The sequence below is a fragment of the Mustela erminea genome, chromosome 4 (assembly GCF_009829155.1).
Source record: "Mustela erminea isolate mMusErm1 chromosome 4, mMusErm1.Pri, whole genome shotgun sequence".
Lineage (NCBI taxonomy): Eukaryota > Metazoa > Chordata > Mammalia > Carnivora > Mustelidae > Mustela > Mustela erminea.
Genome location: NC_045617.1, coordinates 90,091,715 through 90,111,772, shown reverse-complemented (window position 1 = coordinate 90,111,772; position 20,058 = coordinate 90,091,715). Strand labels below are relative to the sequence as shown.

Sequence of the window (20,058 nt, the reverse complement as noted above, 5' to 3'; positions counted from 1 at the left end):
CCCCTCTCCTGGGGTATACACACGGAGGGACCTCAGCCTCACACTAGAAATATTATTTTTTTAATACATAGGATGTAAGATGGAAATTTTATCAAATAAAACTATGAAAGTGCACCTGCCTAGAGTCCCAGTTGTGAGAGGGCCAGAGCCGAGGCCTGGTTCTGAAGAAGCCTCAGGCCTCTGCCCCACCCCCAGCCCCTTCCCACCCCAAGAGAACATGGATTCCAACGAAGAACCCAGGGTGCCTTCTTCCTTTCTGGGAAGTGAGGGAGAGGTAGAGCCACCAAGGAGACTGTAAACAAACAGCCAGCATCCCTGCACCTGGTCAGGAGTGGCTAACACAGAGGGGAGACTCTGTAGGACAGGGGGGTCAGGCTCAGGACCCTCCACAAGAGGAGCGGGATCCCTGCTGGCTGCTCTGTAGCAGCTGCTGGAACAGTGAGTGGGGCTGGCTGCGGAGGGCAGTGGGGGAGTCCAGCTCCACAACCCTCCCTGCTTGCAGCACCAGCACCCGATCAGAGTTCAGGATCGTGTTGAGCCTGTGTGAGAGAAGGTGGTCAGTGCAGTGGATGGAGGTCAAGGCCCTAAAGAAGAAAGCTGACCTGTTCTTCCCTCTTCTCCTCCCCCTGGACAACACAGGGCTGCCCCCCCAGGCTTTAGCCCCTGGCTCTGTGCTAGGGGAAGACTGCAGATATACTTGGACCTGGACAATGAGGAGCTGAGATTCATTGGGGGGTTGGAATCCCTCATACCCTGACCCCTGGGGGTCTCTGAAAGGAACGGAGGCTCTGGGTTCATGTCACTGTAATCCCTAATTAGATTCTCCCTCTGGACACTTGCACACCTGTGGGCAATGGTCAGCACTGTCTTGTTGGCAAAACGTTTGCAGATGGTCTGCTGGAGCAGTTGGTCTGTCTTCTGGTCCACGCTTGCCGTGGCCTCATCGATACACAGGATCTGGAACGTGTGGAGGAGGTTGGGGAGGGGAGGGAGGAAGAGGGTTAGCCTTAACTCCTACCCAAGCACCAGTCCCCACCTCCTGGCCCAGCCCAGCCAGCCTACAACACCTCACCTCTAGCTCTGAAAGGAAAACTAACTTAGTCCCCTGAAACCTCTCCCTAATCCACTTCTTCATCCTGGCCGTCCCCGGCCTACTTCCTTGCCCTCTTGAATGTCTTTTCCTATTGCCTTACCTTGGCATCCGTGAGGAGAGCCCTGGCCAGACACAGTAGCTGCCTCTGCCCCAGGGATAAGCTCCGGCCCCCCTCGCCCAGCTCACCATCCAGACCACCTGCAAGGCACAGCAGCCTCAAGCCCACATCCCAGGACTCTCCCCGATCCCTCCCTGCTCCCTCCTCCACCCTGCAGTGTAACCTCATACTCACCCAAGGACATAATCAGGTCACTCAGGTGACACTGCTCCAGGGCCTGCCACAGAGCCCTGTCCTCATGCAGGCCCCGGGGGTCCAGGTTTTCCCGAACAGTCCCACTGAACAGAAAGGGTTCCTGGGGGATGACAGCCAGCTGGGATCTAGGAGGTAAGGAGGGGGCAGGACATGGGGTCTACACGGAAGATGTGGCCACTTCTGTTCCTAGCACAGGTTTTTAGCAGGCATTTCCAGGAAAGCTTGAGGGTAAGATCTGAGCAGACCCTGCCCCCTGCTCCCCAGTTGGTCAGCCATGTACCTAGAACTGTGCCAGTGCTACAAGCAATATCAAAGACACCAAAGGCCTTGACTCTAACCTTAAAGAGCTTATATCTCACTGAGGTACAAAACACAGAGAACAGGAGTGGGCTAAACTGTAGGGGCCTGACTCCAGCAGCTGCTGGGGCAGCAGTGGCAAGGAATGACCAGAGCATGAAAGGGGAGGGGACACTTCATGGTCGGAGGCGGGCCTGGAATTGGGTCCTGAGGAACTATATGGTTGGGCTGTAAGGTAAAGCCACCACAGGTGAGAAGAAAAGGCAGGAAGGGTAGGGCTGGGCCTTGGAATCAGAAATGGGCTTTAGGACAGAACTGCCCCATCTCATGCATGTCATGGGACTCAGCAAAAATGATACAGGATAAACCTAGAAGTGGGGGTAGGGAGACGGTTAGGCCCAGAAGAAGCCACCTGTGGCCAGGGACAACGGGCCCAGGTCCTGAGCTGTCCCAAGCACTGCCTGTCGAGCCTCAGGGCTGAGGGCATCAGTACGGGGGTGCTGCCCCTGGAAGGCTCTGGTTCAGGAGACAGTGACTGGTGCTCTTGAGCAGAAGTATAAGGCAAAGCTGGAAAGGTAGGCCTGGGTCAGACTGTAACCTTGAGACTACAGCTATGAGTCTGGCCCCAGGCGCTAGTGGCTTGTTGTCCTCACCTGATGTCCTCCATCTTGCCCCGCCTTGGCCCCGGGCACCCTGAGTTGATATAAAGCCTTCCTATATAGGCTTTATAGGGGGGGAAGCTGGACCCTCTTCCAAGGGCCAGTAGTCTGGTTCCCCTCATCTCCCTCCCTCAGACCTGAGTTCAGTCAGCTCCAGCTGGCTGGTGTCCACACCGTCCAGCAGCACTCGCCCCGAACTGGGTTCCAGCAGCCGGAAGAGCACCAACAACAGGGAAGACTTGCCAGAGCCTGTGCGGCCCACGATGCCCAACTTCTCTCCAGGCTGTACGCGGAAGGTCACCCCATCTAAGGCATTTGGCAGTCCTGGCCGATACACCAGCACCACATCCTGGAACTCCACACTCCCCTGGGTCAGCCAGCCGAGGCCCAGCTGGTGTGGTCCATGATGAGAGAGAGAGAGAGAGGGATACGGGTAAGGCGGAAGACGCGAGGATGGGGAAGGGTGATGGGGAATAGAAAAAAGGGGAGAATAAGGAGAAAGGGTTGGCACAAGAGGAAAGGGCATGTGCCGCAGAGGTGAGGCTCTCTCAATGGATATGAAGACAAGGGACACCGTGCAGAGTGTGGGATCACTTGGTGACATGAGAAGGGATAAGTTAGAAAAATAGTGAGAAGCAAAAGGACAGGAACTAGGGGAGGCAGGACAGTCAGGAGGGTCCCCTGGGGTTCTGGGGCCCAGGTGCAGGGTGGGAGTGCAGGCCTACCCGCGGCAGCTGGCCCTGGGGCTCTTGGGGCAGGTCGCAGGAGTATTCCTCCAGTCGCTCAACGCTCACCAGCATGGTTTCTGTCTGCGTGAAGCTGCTCACCAGGCCGGAGAGCAGACCCGTCAGGGACAGGGCGTAAGACAGTGACAGGCCCACCAATCCTAGTGGAGATGAGCACAGGCTGCTAGGGGATGTCTGGCCACCGGGATGCATGTGGGAGCAGGGATGGGGTGGAACAGGAGAATTCCAAGCTGTGGACCATGGGCATGTAAAGGAAGGCAGCAGAGAAGCAGAAAGATGCCTGGACCCCAACGGGGACCCCAGGAGGTGAGCTACAAGGGAGGGCCATGGGCCTGGAGAAACTTCCAGGGAAAGCCAGGGAAGATGGGCCGGGTAGAGTGCCGGGATGGGGTGGAGCAGGGAAGGGGTGAAGATCCAGAGACTTGTTTGAGTCTCAGACCCCCCATACATGGCAAGTCTCTCCCTGGGACTCAGTTTCCTCAACCCTAAAATGGGGGTGATGATCATCACAACCCATCCTCACAGGACCCCTGGGTGGGAGGTGCAATGCTGGGGGGATAGTGCAGGGAAAGGTCGGGGAGTGGGGAGCCGACACGCTTCTGAGGTGAGAGTGGGGCCCCGGGGTGTCACCTGGGTTGGCGAGGCCCCGCTGGTGCTGCATCAGGGCAATGGCTGCAATGGCACTGACCACTGCGGCCCCCATGAGCTGCAGTCGGATGTCCAGCCACTGCGTGGCGGCGCCCGCAGCAAACTGGCACCTCAGGTTCAGCTCCAGGAGCCTCTGGTTCTCCTCCTCAAACCTGGGAGGGGCCCGGAGAGGAATGAGGCCGCGGCATCGTTACATGGAGCCACGCACGGACCCATGCAGGCCCCCTCCCGCAGAGCTTGGCTTTCCTGGAGCTGAGGAAACAGCTGTGGGGGGACCACAGGGTACAGAGGGCCCGTGTTCTGCCGGCCTCCCCCAACCCATCTTCTGTTTCCTTACCCTATGCCCAGGGCACTTGCCGGCCCCGCCCCGCCCCACCCTTCTCGGAAACCTGGGCCTGCCCTTCCTCTTAGGGTCCTCTTGTCCCCACCCCCAGACCTCACACACCTGCAGGTGGCCCCCGCGGCCCGGAGCACAGGGAGGCCAGCCAGGGTGTCGGCCAGGTGGGCATAGAGGGGCGATAGGGTGAGGCTGCTGAGGCGCCGCAGCTCCCGCGAGGAGACCCTGTAGCGGCGCTGCACACGGTCGTAGAGGATGCTCAGCGGCGGCAGCAGCAGCAGCAGCCAGGGCAGCCCAGCACCCAGCACTGCCAGGAGGCCCAGCAGGCCAGCGCCGTTGGCCAGCAAGATGTTAAGCATGAAAGGCAGGCTGTCGTCGGCACAGGCCACATCCGATGAGAAGCGGTTGAGGATGCGGCCCGTGGGTGTGGAGTAGAAGAAGGTCACTGGCGCCTGCGAGAGGAGGTGCGGGTGGGCCAGGGCCGGGCCTGGGGATGGCCCTAGGGGGAGAAGCCCAAAGTGGAGACTCGGAAAGGAGGAAAGTGGCAGAGAGGGGATGGGGGGAGGTGCTCCGAGGGAGGCTATCCGAGGGTGGCAGAGACGGAGATGCTGCCATCCCTTTGGCCTGTGGTGACTCCGAGTGGCCATGCTGGCCATTCCTGTACCTCCATGCTGAACAGGCCCTACTCCTCTTTCCAGGGCAGGGGGCCCGTCTCTCTCCAGAAGAAGGGGACTTGAGGCCAGTGAGTGAGGGTTAGTGAGAGGTCGGGGGGATCATCCCCATGGCCCGGAGACAAACAGCAGCCTGTTAGTGTGATCTTATGGCTTAGCATGCAGACTTGGGACTCAGACTCCCCCTCAAATTCCAGTCCTGCCACTTACTGGATAGGACACCCCAGGCAGGGAGCTTCATCTCTTAAAGGCCCCTGTTTCTCATCTCAAAAACAAGGATAACACAACAGTGGCTCCCAGGGCTGTTGGCAGGATTGAAAGCCACATAGACAACATAGGTGCTTAGCACAGTCTGCCTGGCATAGAGTTCAGGGCTCAGCAGCCGCCAGCTGTTTAGACTGCTACTGGGAGCGCCCATCTCAAAGACAGCATGTCCATTTCCTCACCTTCTCCAGCTCCCAGCTCTCTGCCTATACTTTGGGGACAATCCTCTTAGGGCAGGGGACTTGGGCAAAAAACTTTTGGAAGCACCTCTTAATGCCAATGTATAAGAAATGAACCTTCACAGGCTGAAGAGGCCCTGGTCCTGGAGGAGAGGCAGAATGGTGGGCAGCTGCTCCCTGACAGGCAACAGGAAGGTGCCCAGCCTGGGTATCCACAGAACTAGCATTCCCCAGGTCACTCTCAGACCCTCAGTTTTCTTATCTGTAAAATGGGGATAACAGTACCTACCTCAAGGGGTTATCATGAGACAGTGATAAGATAATGGATAAGAAGGGCCTCTGGCTGGCTCAGTCGTTAGACTGATTTCTTGATCTTAGGGTTGTGAGTTTGAGCACCACACTGGGTGTAGAGATTGCTTAAAAAGTAAAAATTTTTTTAAAAAAAGGATAATGGACAAGAAAAGGCTTTATAATAATAATAATGACATCATTAATAATAATTGCTAATTGAGTATTTAGTATGTGCCTGGCACTATCCTAAGCACTTTCCAGGACCTAATTAATTTAAACCTCATAATATTGTAAGAAATGGAATGCCATTTATAAAAACACTGGCACACAAAACAGGCATTTTACAACACAACACAACACAACACAGCGATACATACTAAGCATACTTAGAATGGTTGCCTACAAGGAAAGGAGGGAAATAGGGTACGTAGATAGAAGGGAATGGATAAATAAATAAAATGAAAAGGGATCTTGAATGATCTAATGGATGTCCCATGTCCCATGAATAAGAGGTGAGTAATTCAGGCCTCTGCACTTGACATCCAAATGGAAGTGACTCTGGGCAAGCGTCTCTTCTCCCTATTTTACAGATGAGAAAGCTACAGGCCAAAGGAGCTGGGTGTGAACCCAGGCAGCTGCTCTGCTCTTGGCCTCTCCAGGTCTCCAGTTGCCAAGTGCTGCACCTGCCTGTGAGGGCTGTCTTGTCCTGAGGACTAGGAGGTAGGATGGGGTCCCGCTGGAGCTCCCCCATGCCATTCCCCCAACCATCCTCTCACCAGCAGGACCCGATGCAGCAGGCGGCGATGCAGGGTGGCGGCTGCTTGGAGGGTGCCTGCTGCGAAGAGCACTGCCCGGAGGAGGGTACAGAGGGAGTTGATACCAGCGATGGTCGCATAGATGGTGAGGTAGAAACGGACATCTGATGAGCTGTTGGGGGCGGCTTTCGGCAGTGGGAACACTGAAGTGCTGGGGGGTGAGGAGGGGCTGTGGGTAACCAAAAGTAGGGCCCATTGGGGGTCCCACACCAGCTCTCCCCACTAGAAGACATACCCCTGGAATATCTGTCCCCCACTTCTCAATCCCTGCCTGGCAACCCCTCTGAGAACACCAGGCCTGCTCTAGCCCAGCTACTCACTAGAGGCTTCCAGGGGAGAAGAGGAGAAGCTGGGCAGAGAGGAGCCCTGTGGATCCTGGGCTGGTGGGGCCTGAAGCCTCCTGGGAGCTATTCTTGTCAGCCTTCAGCTGGGAGATCCAGTGGGAGAGCCACCAGTCAGCAGCGTTCCTTGTGGCTGGGTGGGGATGGGGAGGGGAAAACTGTGAGAGAGACTACTCATTCCTTTGTTCCATCCAAACACCCCCTTAATCTGCCCTGGACTCTGGCTTCCAGTCTTCTTCAGCTGCCCCGGCCCTCCCTACTCTGTCACTCTCCCATGTCTTCCCATGCCCCTAGTGTGTACTTCCTTTCTGGGCCCATCACTCTTTAACTTTGAGGGGTACATGATCTGGAATCTGTAGAGTGGGAGCTAGCTGCGGGAGCTGATCGCAAGATGGCCAAAGAGGACACCCCTGGGACTCTCTCAGAAGGGGGGGCCTGCCTCTTGTCCCAGCTGCTGCCCATGCCTGGGGAGGCTCAGGGCTCTGTAGCCCTTAGTACAAGGTGTTGGCTGTGATGGGGACCTAGGGCTGCGGTGGGATGAGGGGCTCTGGGGTTCATCCTACCTTGCATGAGGAGCAATGAGAGGAGGATGGCTAGGGCCAGGCCCCGGCCCATGGCCCTCCAGTATGCTTGGTACACCTGCAAGGCCACGGCGCCCTCCTTCTTGCTTTCCTCCTGTAGCAGGCGACCACATGCGTTCTCTTCCCCTTCCAGACCCTCCTTTGTTTTCTCCAAGTTCCCAACTGACTGCCCTGTGGCTGTGAGAAGAGGAGGAGAGGGGCAGAGTGTGGATTAAGTGTGTGGGATGACAGTTAAACCTCAGGGTTTCAGATGGGCCGGGGAGCTTTGGGGACAACGTATCCTTCCAATGTGGTGGAGGAAAGGGCAAGCACTTTCCTCAGCCCTGAGCCATACCTGAGTCAGCCTCTTGTCCATCCTCAGCCCAGGTTTTGGGGACAGCCTGGACCAATGGCAAGATCTCAGAGGGAGGTCCTGGAAGGGAGCAGGGAGATCACTGCAGGGGCTGTCCTGGGGATACACTATATAGTCTGCCTCTCTCGGTGAGTGTGCCAATCCACCTTCCATTCTCTTTGGACCCCTTCCCTGACCCTCCCTAGCAGGACCCTGCTCTGGGCCTCCAGACTCTGAGCAGGACCCTTATGCCCATCTCTCCATGTCTGCAGTCCAAACAGCTCAGATGGAACATGTTCACCCCTATAAGGAGACATGGCCACCCAGGAGCACTCTGTCCAGAGTCCCCTCTCCTTATTGCAGAGCTTTCTTCTCAGGCCTCACATTTCTAATGCTCTGCTGGAGCCTCACTTCCTTCTGTTTCTTTCCCCAAACTCGCAGACAATCATGTCCCTCTGGATAATAATCCATCAGAGGTGGGCTTCTTGTTTATTTTTGTTTGTATTTTTAATAAAAAGACTGTTCAAAACCTGACTGCTGTCTCTTCTTTAAGGACATCAGTGTTCCCACAGTCCGTCACACAGCCCAAGTCCCAGATCCCCTGGCATTTCACCAGTGTGCTCCTTTCTCTCCTCTCTGTGGCCCCACACCTGCTCCGTGAAGGGAGGATAGGGTCTCCCGTGAGATAGAAGAATGCCAGGACCCAGGCCACACATGGAGGGGGTGGCAGAGTCTACATCTGACAGTTCATGTGTCCCTCTTCCCCTTTTACATCTGGGCAGACCTCCTCCCCTGTCTGGCAGCCCACGTTACCAGCCCGGACAAGGCGCCCAGCCTCCAGCAGCAGCACCACGTCCGCCTTCTCCAGGTACTCAATCCGGTGGGTGCAGAGCAGCCTGGTGGTGTGGCTCAGCACTCCCAGGATGCATCTGTGCAGCAGGTGGTTGGCCACGTCTGCATCCACAGCGGCCAGAGGGTCATCGAGGAGATAGAGCTCCTTTTCCTAGGAAGAGGTGGGGACACCACGGGCACCAAGTCCCACGTCCACTGGTCAGAACCCAGACCTCTCCTAGGACACCATCTTGAGGCAGAGAAGATAGCTGAGAGGGACTCTGGGGGCTACCTCTAGAGTACTAGGGAAGCAAATGAGAACTTAAAGGTGAACTTCCCTCTAGTCAAGCAAGACCAGGGCTCCAGCTTTGCTGGGTCCCAGCATTTCAAGTCATATTTTATTTTTGAAAGGGTCTTTAATTCTGCTTTCAGTCTGCAAAAGGGAGATGGGATGGCCAAGGGATCAATACTTCATGACTGTGAAGAGGCTGTGGGGGGGGGAGGAGAAAGAAACCAGATGCTGATGAAAATATTCCCATTCCCCCACTCACTCCAAGGCTGCAGACTCTCCCATTTTTAACTTACCTGGTAGACAGCACGAGCAAGGGCAATCCGGGCCCGCTGTCCCCCGCTGAGGGTCACACCCCTCTCCCCGACCTCTGTCTGGTCACCAGCAGGCAGGATCTGGTAGGACAGGGCCCCCAGCATTGGCCAAAGGACTCTTCAATACCTTCTACTTTCTCCCTTTGCAGGGATGAGGTGGAGGGGTTCAAGAGATCGAGGGAGCTTGAGGAGAGTGGACTTGAATTTGGGGTAAGCAAGCCACAGGGGATCATCTGTAATTCCGACCATCTGATCGCCATGATGACCTTATGAAGCTGATATGATTTCTCTTTCACATATGAGACCAGAGTTCCAAGGGGCTACCTTGATCCCGGTTGTTCCACAGCTAGTAAGCTAGGAGGATGTAAATCAAGATTCTTCACCACCCTGTCACACTCACTGCCCTGCCTTTCTAAAGGCTGGGATGAGGATGGGAAAATCCAATGTGAAAGCTGTCATAGTTCTTTACACAAGGAGTGTACCCCAAGCCTTCGTGTGGCCTCAGGAATGGTCTCCTTCGCTCAGGGGGACCCATGCCAGTGGAAGCACCTCTGGTCTACCAGACAGTGAGTTCCCCTGAGGGAAAATCTCGGTAATTCACCTCTTTTCTTAATGCCTAGAGCCATTCCCAGTACCCGACAGGCATTTGAGAAATGCTTGCTGTAGAAACAAATGATACATGGGCACAGGGTACCCCCTAGTCAAAGTAAAGCTCCCCTTTTCCAGGGAAGTCCCCCATTTACTTGAACAGGGCAGTGGTGGGGACAGTCCTGCAGGGGACATGGGGATTGAGTGGGGAAGCCATAGGTGAGGTCTGGAATCTCATCCTCCTAAATTTAGTACTCTGGTTGCGGGGGATCTAATGGACTTGCTGAGAACAACCTTGACTCTCTGAAGCCTCCCCAGTGGGAGGTAGGAGAAAGCCTCTTGAATCAGAACCACTGGCCCAACCTACACAGGGCTAAATCCTATGAGGGGACCCTAGTCTAGAGGCCTTGGAGTTCCCCTAGCTGCTGTGTGGAACACCCCATCACTGCCATCCCTCTGGGTCCTCTTCAGAAGGGGGAACCACATGCTGGACACTCTGGGAGGGCTGAACCTGACGACAGCCAGTCTTAGGTTGACGGTGCACGAGTAGAGGCAACCGCTTCCCAGAGAAGTGAGTCTCTGACTTGAGGTGTTGTGGACACGGAGAAGCAAGCAGCCAGAAGGTCTCAGGGCCCGGCACTCACACGGAGGTCATCACCGAGGGCGCAGGCTTCGAGCACTTCCTTGTACAGCTGGGCATCAAATGTCTTCCCAAAGAGAATGTTGTCTCGGATGGTGGCAAACTGGATCCAGGGTTCCTGGGTGGCCAGGCCAAAGCCTTTGGACAGCCCCCACACTGCCACCCGCCCACTCAGCCTGTGGAGAGCCAGGCCGGCAGCATTGGGGGGAGGGCAGCTCCTGACTGGTCCCTCCATAACCAGACCCCCGCCTCCCAGAAGCCTCTCCAGACTATCTTCTATGTCAGGTCCCCCTTCATGTCACCTGGGTCTCTGGATTGGCAGCCCCTGGGATTGAGGGGCCCTAACGAGACTGCGGGCTCATTCTGGACGAGGAAGGGAAGAAACTGCTCTTTGGCTACAGCCAAGCGGCTGTCAGATCTGGATGTGCTCAGAAGCTCAGAGGAGAGTATGGTCACCACCTTGCACTCACTCATCCTCGCTATAAAGTAAGAAGGCCCTCCTTCATTCCTCTGCTCCTCCCTGGATCCCTCCCTGTGTAACTACATTTTCCGAAAAAGGAGATTTTGCGGGATGTTTCCATTTATTTCTTTACTATTATACACTCACAGAACTCTGGTGTGAGGATTATGAAAATTCAGTCTTAACTGCCTTCCCCTTTCCAGACTGAAAACTCTCCCAAGACAGGGACAAGGTCTTGTTCATCTCTAACCCTTGGCATCCCTGGATCCTAAAAAGGCGTCCACCACATGGCAGGGGCTAGGCAAGTGTTTGCTGAAGGTCAAAGTGGAGGACAGGGGGCCCTAGAGGTTACTCACCTGTGGAGCTCCCCAGCAATGGCAGCCAGCAGCGAGCTCTTCCCACAGCCCACCTTCCCCACGATGCCCACCAAGGCACCCTGCAAGGAAGCCAGACAGTAAGCATCAGGTCTCCCTCCTGAGGCCCTGGGCTGCCAACCCTTCCACAGAAGCTTCTCTCTAGGCCCCAGTTAGTCTGTAAGGAAAGAATTCTCCAGCCCACAGGCTGGGCTGTATCTCACTCAGTGACACCATGCAGGACCGAGAGAAGTACAGTGCTTTTCTAGAAACAGGTGGGGTTCTCAGAAGCTCTGACTGTGATGTCCCCAGTCTGTTAGCCAGGACTGACCCATCTCCGAGGGGGCACCAGAGCAAGCTGAGACCCTCTCCTGGGAATTCTCCCTCTCTCTGGCGGTAGCGTGTGTGTGGGAAGGCTCTCTGCAGTCTCCGTTTCTGCCCAGTGAAGAGTGGGTCCACCAAAAGAGAAGCATGAGGCAGACACAGAGGAAAGCAGACAGAAGGAGAGCTCTACGAGTCGAGTCCCGGTTCTGGGCTGCTGCTGAGATCCAGCTGCACACCTGCCTTTGGATTCTGCAATTCATCTCTATAGCCTTCTTATAAATTCTTGTTTGCTTAAGCTAGCTTCAGTGGGTTTCTATGACTTCGATCCAAAAAAGCCCCAACTGACAACATTAGTAAAATTCCTTTGAAAAATTCCAGCCTTGTCTTGCCTGAACGAAGAAGAAAAACAAAATATACAGCCCATGCCAGAAATGTGAGCCAAATGTGGTAGAGACTGGAGAACGCTGGGTTGAGCTGTGGGGCAAAGGGTTGGACAGGGGTCAGGGGAGAAGGAAAACTCAGGCCTGGGGTAATCAGGAGTCCCTGTCCTGCCAGGAATATTCTTTCAAGTGCTTCTTTGTCGATGTATGCGGTGAGTCACAGGGTGTGATCCCTTTCTAGCAGGCTAAACAGAGGATTAGCGACCCCATTTGCAAAATCCTTCTCAGAAGAGGCTGCTGGGCCTTTCCCCTGGTCCCCAGCCTGAGGCAGATGCTGAATAAGCTCTGGGGTCTGTTCTGAACTTTCTGGCCTCAGGACAATGGAGAGCCATAATTGTTGGCTGGGATGAGGTGTATATATAGCTGTCTAAAGACTGGGGAGAGAGCAAACAACTCTGACAGCACTGTGCTAGGTGGGATGAGGTCCAGAGAGGAGTGTAGAACTTGCTCACCAGAGCCCCTCCAGTCTTCCCCTTGGTACCTTGTCGAGATGCAGGCCATCTAGCTATGACGGGCTCCAGGCGTGTTTACCTGTCACTGAGTCTGCCATTCCCATTCACCTGGGGACTCCCTAATGTGGTCTAACCAACAAACCTTCTTCACTTCAAGGTGACTGATGAAGGTCTCCTGGCTGCTTCCAGCTGGGTCCCAGGAGAACAGGGCTTCTTGCAGCTCCAACACTGTAGATGGCTCTGTGGGAGGATCTGAAGAGGGAAAAAAACCACTTAACATGGGTTTCTAAGGCACAGTCTCACTACTTGGGGAAGGTTAACCAGGAGTGTGTTGTTGTCTTGCCTGTCCTGTATCTACCAGCCCAGGGCTAATTCAGCCTTCATCCTGGTCTGAGGACTCTCCCCCACATGCTCTGCCTGGATTCTGCTGCCTCTGGCTCTTCTTGCCAGCACCTGTGTACAGCTCCCTCGGGGCTACAGTCCCCTCCTCACCCTGCGCCGGGCTCTCCCTCTAGCTTCCCATTACCTGGGCTATAGTAGGCTTGGGGGTTGTGGCTGGGAAGGTCAAGGAAACGCTGGATCCGGTCCAAGGACACTTTGGCCTCCAGGAGGCCATTAATCACCCAGGGGAAGTTGTTGAGGGGAAGAATGAGCATGCGCACCAGTGCCAAGGCCGTGAACACCTAAGTAGGGCAGAAGTGGGATGAAGCATCACCTGAAGCTCAGAGGCCATCTGAAGGCCTGCGGGTGAAGGTCCTAGGGGCAGGGGCTTGGAGGGAAGAATTATCCCAAAGATACAGATGTAGTGAAAAGAAGGGCCATATGTACCCCAATGTTTATAGCAGCAATGGCCACGGTCACCAAACTGTGGAAAGAACCAAGATGCCCTTCAATGGACGAATGGATAAGGAAGATGTGGTCCATGTACACTATGAAGTATTATGCCTCCATCAGAAAGGATGAATACCCAACTTTTGTAGCAACATGGATGGGACTGGAAGAGATTATGCTGAGTGAAATAAGTCAAGCAGAGAGAGTCAGTTATCATATGGTTTCACTTATTTGTGGAGCATAACAAATAGCATGGAGGACATGGGGTGTTAGAGAGGAGAAGGGAGTTGAGGGAAATTGGAAGGGGAGGTGAACCATGAGAGACTGTGGACTCTGAAAAACAATCTGAGGGTTTTGAAGGGGTAGGGGGTGGGAGGTTGAGGGAACCAGGTGGTGGGTATTAGAGAGGGCACAGATTGCATGGAGCACTGGGTGTGGTGCAAAAACAATGAATATTGTTACTCTGAAAAAAATAAATTAATTAAAAACAAAAACAAAAACAAAACAAAGCAAAACAAGAATAGGGCAGCAGCAGAACTTAGGGGTTGGCAGGAAACTCCTTGGTTAGTGATGGCAAAGGTAGCCGCTTCAGACCCTAGAAATTCTAGATGTTCTTCCAGAGATCCGGGTTCCCGCTCAACCAGCACACAGTCCTGGAGCATTCTGAGACTTTGTAAGTACAAACATCGTCTGGCTCTGGCTAGAGCTGGCACTGGATCATGGATTTTTTTTTCCCCCCAAAGGTCATCAAAATGAGGATATGGGGACCTAACATGGAGCCTGGGGCTAAAGCTGAAGAGGAAGGGAGGGGGAAAAAAGAATTCCTTCTTTTGGGTTATATATCCAAGGCCCCAGAAATTTCAGAGAATTCCCCCTGGGTTGGGAAAGGTTGAAGCAGCCAGAGATCCTCCTTCCCAGCAGCCCCAAGAGCCTGAGGCCACTTCATGACTCCACTGCGGTCTCCTTGCTGCCGCTTCTCCCCACACTTTCCTACAGCCGTCCCCTCCTCCCCTGGCCCTCACCTTGGTGGCTGTGAGCTGGTGCCCCAGGAGGACATAGGTGATGAAGATGATGATGGAGATGACAACTGGCAGGGCGGCCCACAGGTACACACAGGCTGCATCCAGGTATTTGATGACCCAGAGTCGCCCCAGTTCGCGAGCTCGGCACGCCTCTACTCGGGCCCCCAGCGCCTGCTCCCACCCGAAGAACTTGACGACCCGAATGCCACTCAGCAGCTCTGTTATGAGCTAGGGATGGAGACAAGAGGGCAGTGTGAAGTGGAGACCCTGCTACTGTGTGTCCATTCTCCTCTGTACAGGAGCTCCTGGTAGAGGAAGCCAAGGACCCTGAGCTCCCAGATATTCTGTACTTTCCTAGCCCCCTCCCTTCTTCATCTCAGCCCTTTCTGGAAATCCTGCCCTCAAATCCCTTTCAGCCCTGAGTTTCTTCTCCTTCCAGTCTTTTACTTCTCCTCCACGTGTCTCCAGAGCGGGAACCAAGTCAGAGCTGGAATCCCCCTACCTTCCTAGGGGAGGAAGTGGTAGAAAGTACAGGAGGGTTACCACACCAGGGTAAAAGCACTCCTTCCATGAGATGAGGGACTAAGAACTCTTTCCCAAACCCAGAAGCAGAGGGCTTTGGGAGCTAGTCGCCAGTCTGGCCCATGGCTTGGGTGGGACAGGTATTCTTCCTGTAGGAACATACAGGTGTAGGAAGCCCAACCACAGCCCAGGGTCAGACAGGCTGATGAGTCCAGCACGATGGGCAAGGGCTAGAGAAACTTCCTGGATCCCCACATTCACACATGCCCAGCCCAGAAGCCAGGGAAGTACTGGAAGCCTAGTCTGTAGCTATCATGGGTAGGGGAAAAGGGCCTGGACTTTAACCAACTCTGAGGGACCGCCTCCCTGTTAGCACTCTGAGTTATTCCCACAAGAGGCTGACAACTATGCTGTATGGACTGCCAGGCCTGCCATCCCCCAGTCACTTCAGAACCCAGACTGATTCAGCCAGACCCTCAACACCTAGAGCTGGCCCAGGCAGAAGACTGACCTACTCCCTTCCCCACAGCCCACCCCTCGGAGGTAGCCGGGGTTCTCTGAGGCCTCTCCACATGTGGCTATGAGATGGGCTCTGCCCTAGATGAAGAGATAGAAGACTGAGGTCCAGACACTGAGACTAAAAGCCCATTTGGTCCAAGACAGGCTAATTCCTACCTCTCAGGGCTGCTGCTTAGGGCTGTATGAGCTACTGCTACAGTATTACTAACAAGCCATGCATATTTAGTGCTTACTTTGTGACTGGGCCCATACCCAGAGTTACCTCATACCATCCTCATGACAACTCTATAAAGCAAGCTATTGTTATGGTCATTAGCCAGATGAGGAAACAGAGGCCCAAAGAGGTTAAGAGACTTATCTGAGTTAATTAAACTAGTAAGTGGAAGAGCTGGGATATGAACCCATGTCGTTCTCCAGTGTGAGCTCTTAACTCCTAGAACACACTCACACCCTTAGGCACTGGGCGTGGGAGGACCTGGGGACCAGGATGCTAGGTGGGGTCTCTGGATTGCTGAGGAATCCTAAGCAGCCCTTACCTTAACCCGTGCATCCTTATGCTGTAGCATCTCCTGGTTGCTGGCCATGATGCGGGTGGCAATCACTTTGTTGACAGGGACCAACAGCAGTGCCAGGATCAGACCACCCACGAAGGCCACACCCACCTGCTGGTGAAGCAGGTAGAGGGTGATGGCCAGCTGCAGGGGCAGGCCCCATACTTCATGGAAGCTTCCAGCAAAGTTGAGCAGCCGCTCAGAGTCGGTGCCCAGTAGGTTCAGGGCTTCCCCGGCAGGAGGGCGTCTGGGCCCCAGCTGTAAAGTCTTTCGGTACAGAATAGTCAGCACAGCCCCCCGTGCCTGAAGTGTCACCTTCCGTACCTCATACCCATACTGATTCTGTAGCACAGCACCCAGTATGGCCCCACCAGCTAGCCCCAGGGCATACAGCAGTCCATTGCTTAGTGGCTCTTGCCCCTCCTCCAGGAAGCCCACCAGGAAGGAGAGCAGCAAGGGCCCTGAGAACCCCAGCATGGTCCCCACAAGCTTCAGTAGTCCCAGAGCTAGGTAGCGCTGGCCAAAGGCCTTATACAGGGCCCTCCACAGCCTGGCCCCTTCCTGCCAGTGTGCCTGGAAGGCACTAGCCAGGTAGATTGGGCGCAGCCTGTGTGGGAGGCGGCAAGTGTCCTGGGGCTGCCGGAGTTCTCCACGGGCACCTCGGGCCAGCAAGGGTGTCAGCCAGGCATAGGAAAAGCGTGATAGCCAACTCTCCCCATCTTCAGCTACCTCAGGCTCCTCTTCCTGAGATAGGAGGGGTTCCTGGGCCCAGAGCTCCCGTGACTTCCCTGGGATGGCCCAGCCCAGTCCATAGGCCAAGAGCGCGGCCAGCTGCAGAATGAGAAGGCATAGGCGGGAGAGGGGTCCTGGGAGAAGTGGGGGCAGAAGCGTGCCTCGCTGGCAATGCCATAGCAGGGTAAGCACTAGGGCTGGGGCCGGCAGAAAGGCAGCCAGAGCCAAGGTCAATGGTCCCCGGAAGAGGCCATGAGGGGAATGAGCCAACGCCCACAAGGCCAGGCAGTGGCTGATCCAGGCGACCGCTGCCACACCCCCTGCCAGCACTTCTAGCCCTATGGGCCCTGGGCCTGCCCCGGGTGGCAAAGTGACTGGAAGGAGGTCTAGCAATGGAAGGACGGAGAGCAGGAGGGAGGCTGTGAGTCGGAGGCGCCAGCCGGGACTGCAGTGCGGGAGGTAATCTGGATTCCTAGGGACAAGGGGGCAAAAGAAAAGAAGGCACGTAATGGCTGACTGAAGGCCAGACACACCTCTAATAACTCACTTACCTAGAGCTAATCTGCTCCTTTCCCGGCCTTTTACACCTTATTTCTGTCCCATTTTTACCCTGAAATGCAGGGCTTTTCCTCCAGGAAATCTTCCTGGCACAACCGAAATCTGTTTTCCAATCTACCCGTACCATTTCTCATCATTCTTTTGCCACAGAAACTAACAATTTTTAGTAAGGATGTATGGAATGTGAAGACTAATAAGAAAAAAAAATTCTAAATTGTCATACAGATAACAACCAAGAAATGAGAACTCATGTTCATAAAAGCATAGACCTAAGATAACCCTTAGGGGTGCCTGGGTTGCTCAGTCATTAAGCGTCTGCCTTCGGCTCAGGTCATGATCCCAGGGGCCTGGGATCAAGCCCTGCATCAGGCTCCCTGCTCCGTGGGAAGCCTCCTTCTCTTTCTCCCACTCCCCTGCTTGTGTTCCGTCTCTCGCTGTCATTCGCTCTGTCAAATTAAATAATTAAGATCTTAAAAAAAAAAACCCTTAAATTCACCCGAGGCACTATTAGATGAATAAAAACTTCACATATATAAGGCTTCTACACTCTAATACAATAGCCTAAATTTTATGAAGCTTCAGAATATTCTACTCTCTTTCCACCGTTTGTAGAAAATGGTATAGATCATACTTGTGACTCCATTTGCTAAACAAAAACTTCTTTTTAGTTTTGTCTCTACCTTCCTGGCATGCAAAAAACATTTTTAGTCAACAAAAGGGTGATCTGTCTATGTTAAAAAATCAAGTACAGGGTAAGACACCTGCAGCAGTGAATATTAGAATGCCTTGAAGGTTTACATAATGAGAAGACTAAATCTATTGTTTCCTTTGTTGGCAGGACTGGGTTACTGAAAAAGTTTAATCCTAGATTAGAATGCTTTGGATTTCCTCTAAAAAGTCTAGTTAATCACAGCAATATGGAGCAGTTTATAATGGAATAAAAGTCAACCTTTAAGAATCCTATTTCTTAAGATGTGGGGACAAAACACTGGGCCCTTGGAGGCCCCAAGTTGGCCATCAACCAGTCTTATGCCCCGGGGTAAGGTTTCCTTCCCTCTCACATTTCATTTCCCTCATCACCACGGTGAGCACTGAGGAATCTGGGTCCAAAGGCCTCTCAGGTCCTTTCTTGTCTGAGATTCTGGACCTCTCTAAGCCTTTCAGCAATGTACAAAAGGTCTGATAAGCGAAGTGCAAAAACTGTAATTTCTATTGATTATATGATGGTCTTTCTTGCCTGCTCCTTAGACTGTGAGTGCCTGGAAGCACTGTGTCTATTTTTAACAGATACTCCTCTGAGCAGGCTTTAGATGTCTATGCTAACTGATTAATCCTCTCTAGACTTCTGCCTCATTCTATGCAAAAGACAAATCAGGATTTCCCCTAGACCAAGCAGATCCCAAGCTTCTCCTCAAGGAAGGGATTCATCAGCCCCGATTCATCTTGGATAAGGACACATTCCATCTACCAGACTAGGGACTTCAAAAGGCAAAGATTAGATGTCTTTCCTGCCTTGTCAGTAGCCAGAGTGAGAGTAACTTCAGACATATCCAGCCATACAGAAAATAGATACAAAGTCAAGGTGAGTTTGATACTTGCACCTTAGAGCCACAAACCCAGGAAAATTAAGGTTTTGAATTTGCTCTTCTCTTCTACTCACTGCTTCCTCTTTCTCTTAGTCTAGGGAACACGGAATTTTCATGGATGGAAGTGGTGAGGAACTAGTCCTACAACTACAACACAAGCTATCCTTTTTGGCTAAAAACATCGTTCACCCAGTTTTGCCTCCAATCATGACAGTTGTGCTTGGGCATCTGAAAATCTACAGCTGTGATGCTTTCTACCAGGCATGCAGCCTTTAAAAATGTACCCGGCACTGCGCTATACGTTTTAACGCATTATCTGATTTAAACCTCCCAACAACCCTATAAGGCTCAGAAAAGATAGGTAACTTGACCCAAAACAGCCACATTTCTGCAAGGTGCTAAGGCGCAGATTTTATTCTATTTTTGCCCCCCTCCACAGACCTCACTATTTTGGCTACACTACCGCGGAGATGTGGGTTTCGGCTGAGGTCTGCAGGTACACATGGACAGATGTCTTGCACCTGCTTCTACCCACCTCGGAGTGCCCCAGTGGCAGGCACTGAGCACGGCGAGGAGCATATGGGGCAGGGCGCTCAGCACCAGTTGGGTGAAGCAGTGGCCCGTGGTGTCCCCCTCCCACACCGGCAGCGGGTGCGACACACTCGTCTCGCACAGTTGGGCCAGGAACCGTTCCATGGAGGCTTCACCTGCGAGGAAAGCCGAGGGTGGAGGGAGGAAAGGGTCCTCCCAGAGAGGGAGGAATCCGGGTTCCCAATGGCGAGGTCCAGGGTGGGAGACGGCACCCAGTGGGGCGGAGTGGGGACGCTGACCAGGAAGCCGTGCTGGTGTCAGTCGGCCCTGACAGCCGGGTCTCCCCGCCTCCAACCCGGCCCCCGAACCCGGACCTCCCCTTCTAGGGCCCCGCGGCCAGACCCCGCCCATGGTCGCGTTACCGCAAAGGGAAGTTTGGCTCCTCGGAGCTGGCCGATTTCTGGACCGGTCACCTAACCTGCCTCGCTCCCCGCCACCCCTTGTGTCTCCGCCCCCAGAGATCCGGAACGTCTAACCTGAAGGAGCTGCTTGCCACCGGATCCCAAGATCCCGAGCACTGGTGAATTCAAAAGAGCCTGCTGCTGGGTTAGTGTGCCAGCCTGGCTCGCCGGGCACCCCTATAGGCGGAATGACCTCTCAGTCACGGTTCGTCCCGCCCACTCGCCGGGCTTCTGAGCGCGTGCGCACTTCTCTGCTGTGCCCGCGGTCTCTTTGAGCCGGCGTGAGGCTGCAGTCACTTCGTAGTGCTTCAGCGGCTTTATGCTGCCTTATTTGCATAGGAACTGATGTCATCTCTAGTGCAAAGTCATTTATACACGCTCAGGTAGAGTACGCGCTCCCATCTGTCTACTGTTTACTAGCAGGCACATGCATTACACTTACTCTCAAAGCTCACCGAACTGGGGGGCGCCTGGGTGGCTCAGTGTGT

The 20,058-nt window shown here is 54.1% G+C and overlaps 1 protein-coding gene across 6 annotated transcripts; it reads right to left on the bottom strand.

Moving 5' to 3' along the window:
• Window positions 1–43: 43 nt before the first annotated feature.
• On the bottom strand, window positions 44–19,757 carry ABCC10 (ATP binding cassette subfamily C member 10). Of its 6 annotated transcripts, none has more exons than XM_032340065.1 (22): window positions 19,646–19,757; window positions 19,114–19,285; window positions 15,688–16,906; window positions 14,111–14,338; window positions 12,784–12,940; window positions 12,400–12,509; window positions 11,045–11,124; window positions 10,233–10,404; window positions 8,983–9,081; window positions 8,380–8,569; window positions 7,570–7,647; window positions 7,218–7,412; window positions 6,634–6,787; window positions 6,275–6,482; window positions 4,202–4,545; window positions 3,739–3,908; window positions 3,088–3,248; window positions 2,500–2,753; window positions 1,386–1,531; window positions 1,194–1,291; window positions 845–957; window positions 44–539 (listed from the first exon to the last, which is right to left on the bottom strand). In XM_032340065.1, exons 2-22 carry the CDS (start codon window positions 19,272–19,274, stop codon window positions 377–379), a joined length of 4,500 nt encoding a protein of 1,499 aa, XP_032195956.1. In that variant the 5' UTR covers window positions 19,275–19,285; window positions 19,646–19,757; the 3' UTR covers window positions 44–376. The 6 variants fall into 6 exon arrangements, with proteins under 6 accessions (XP_032195956.1, XP_032195957.1, XP_032195955.1 ...); XM_032340066.1 differs by lacking the exon at window positions 19,646–19,757 and adding an exon at window positions 19,532–19,629; XM_032340064.1 differs by lacking the exon at window positions 19,646–19,757 and having other exon boundaries at window positions 6,275–6,464; window positions 19,114–19,510.
• Between the last annotated feature and the right edge of the window lie 301 nt (window positions 19,758–20,058).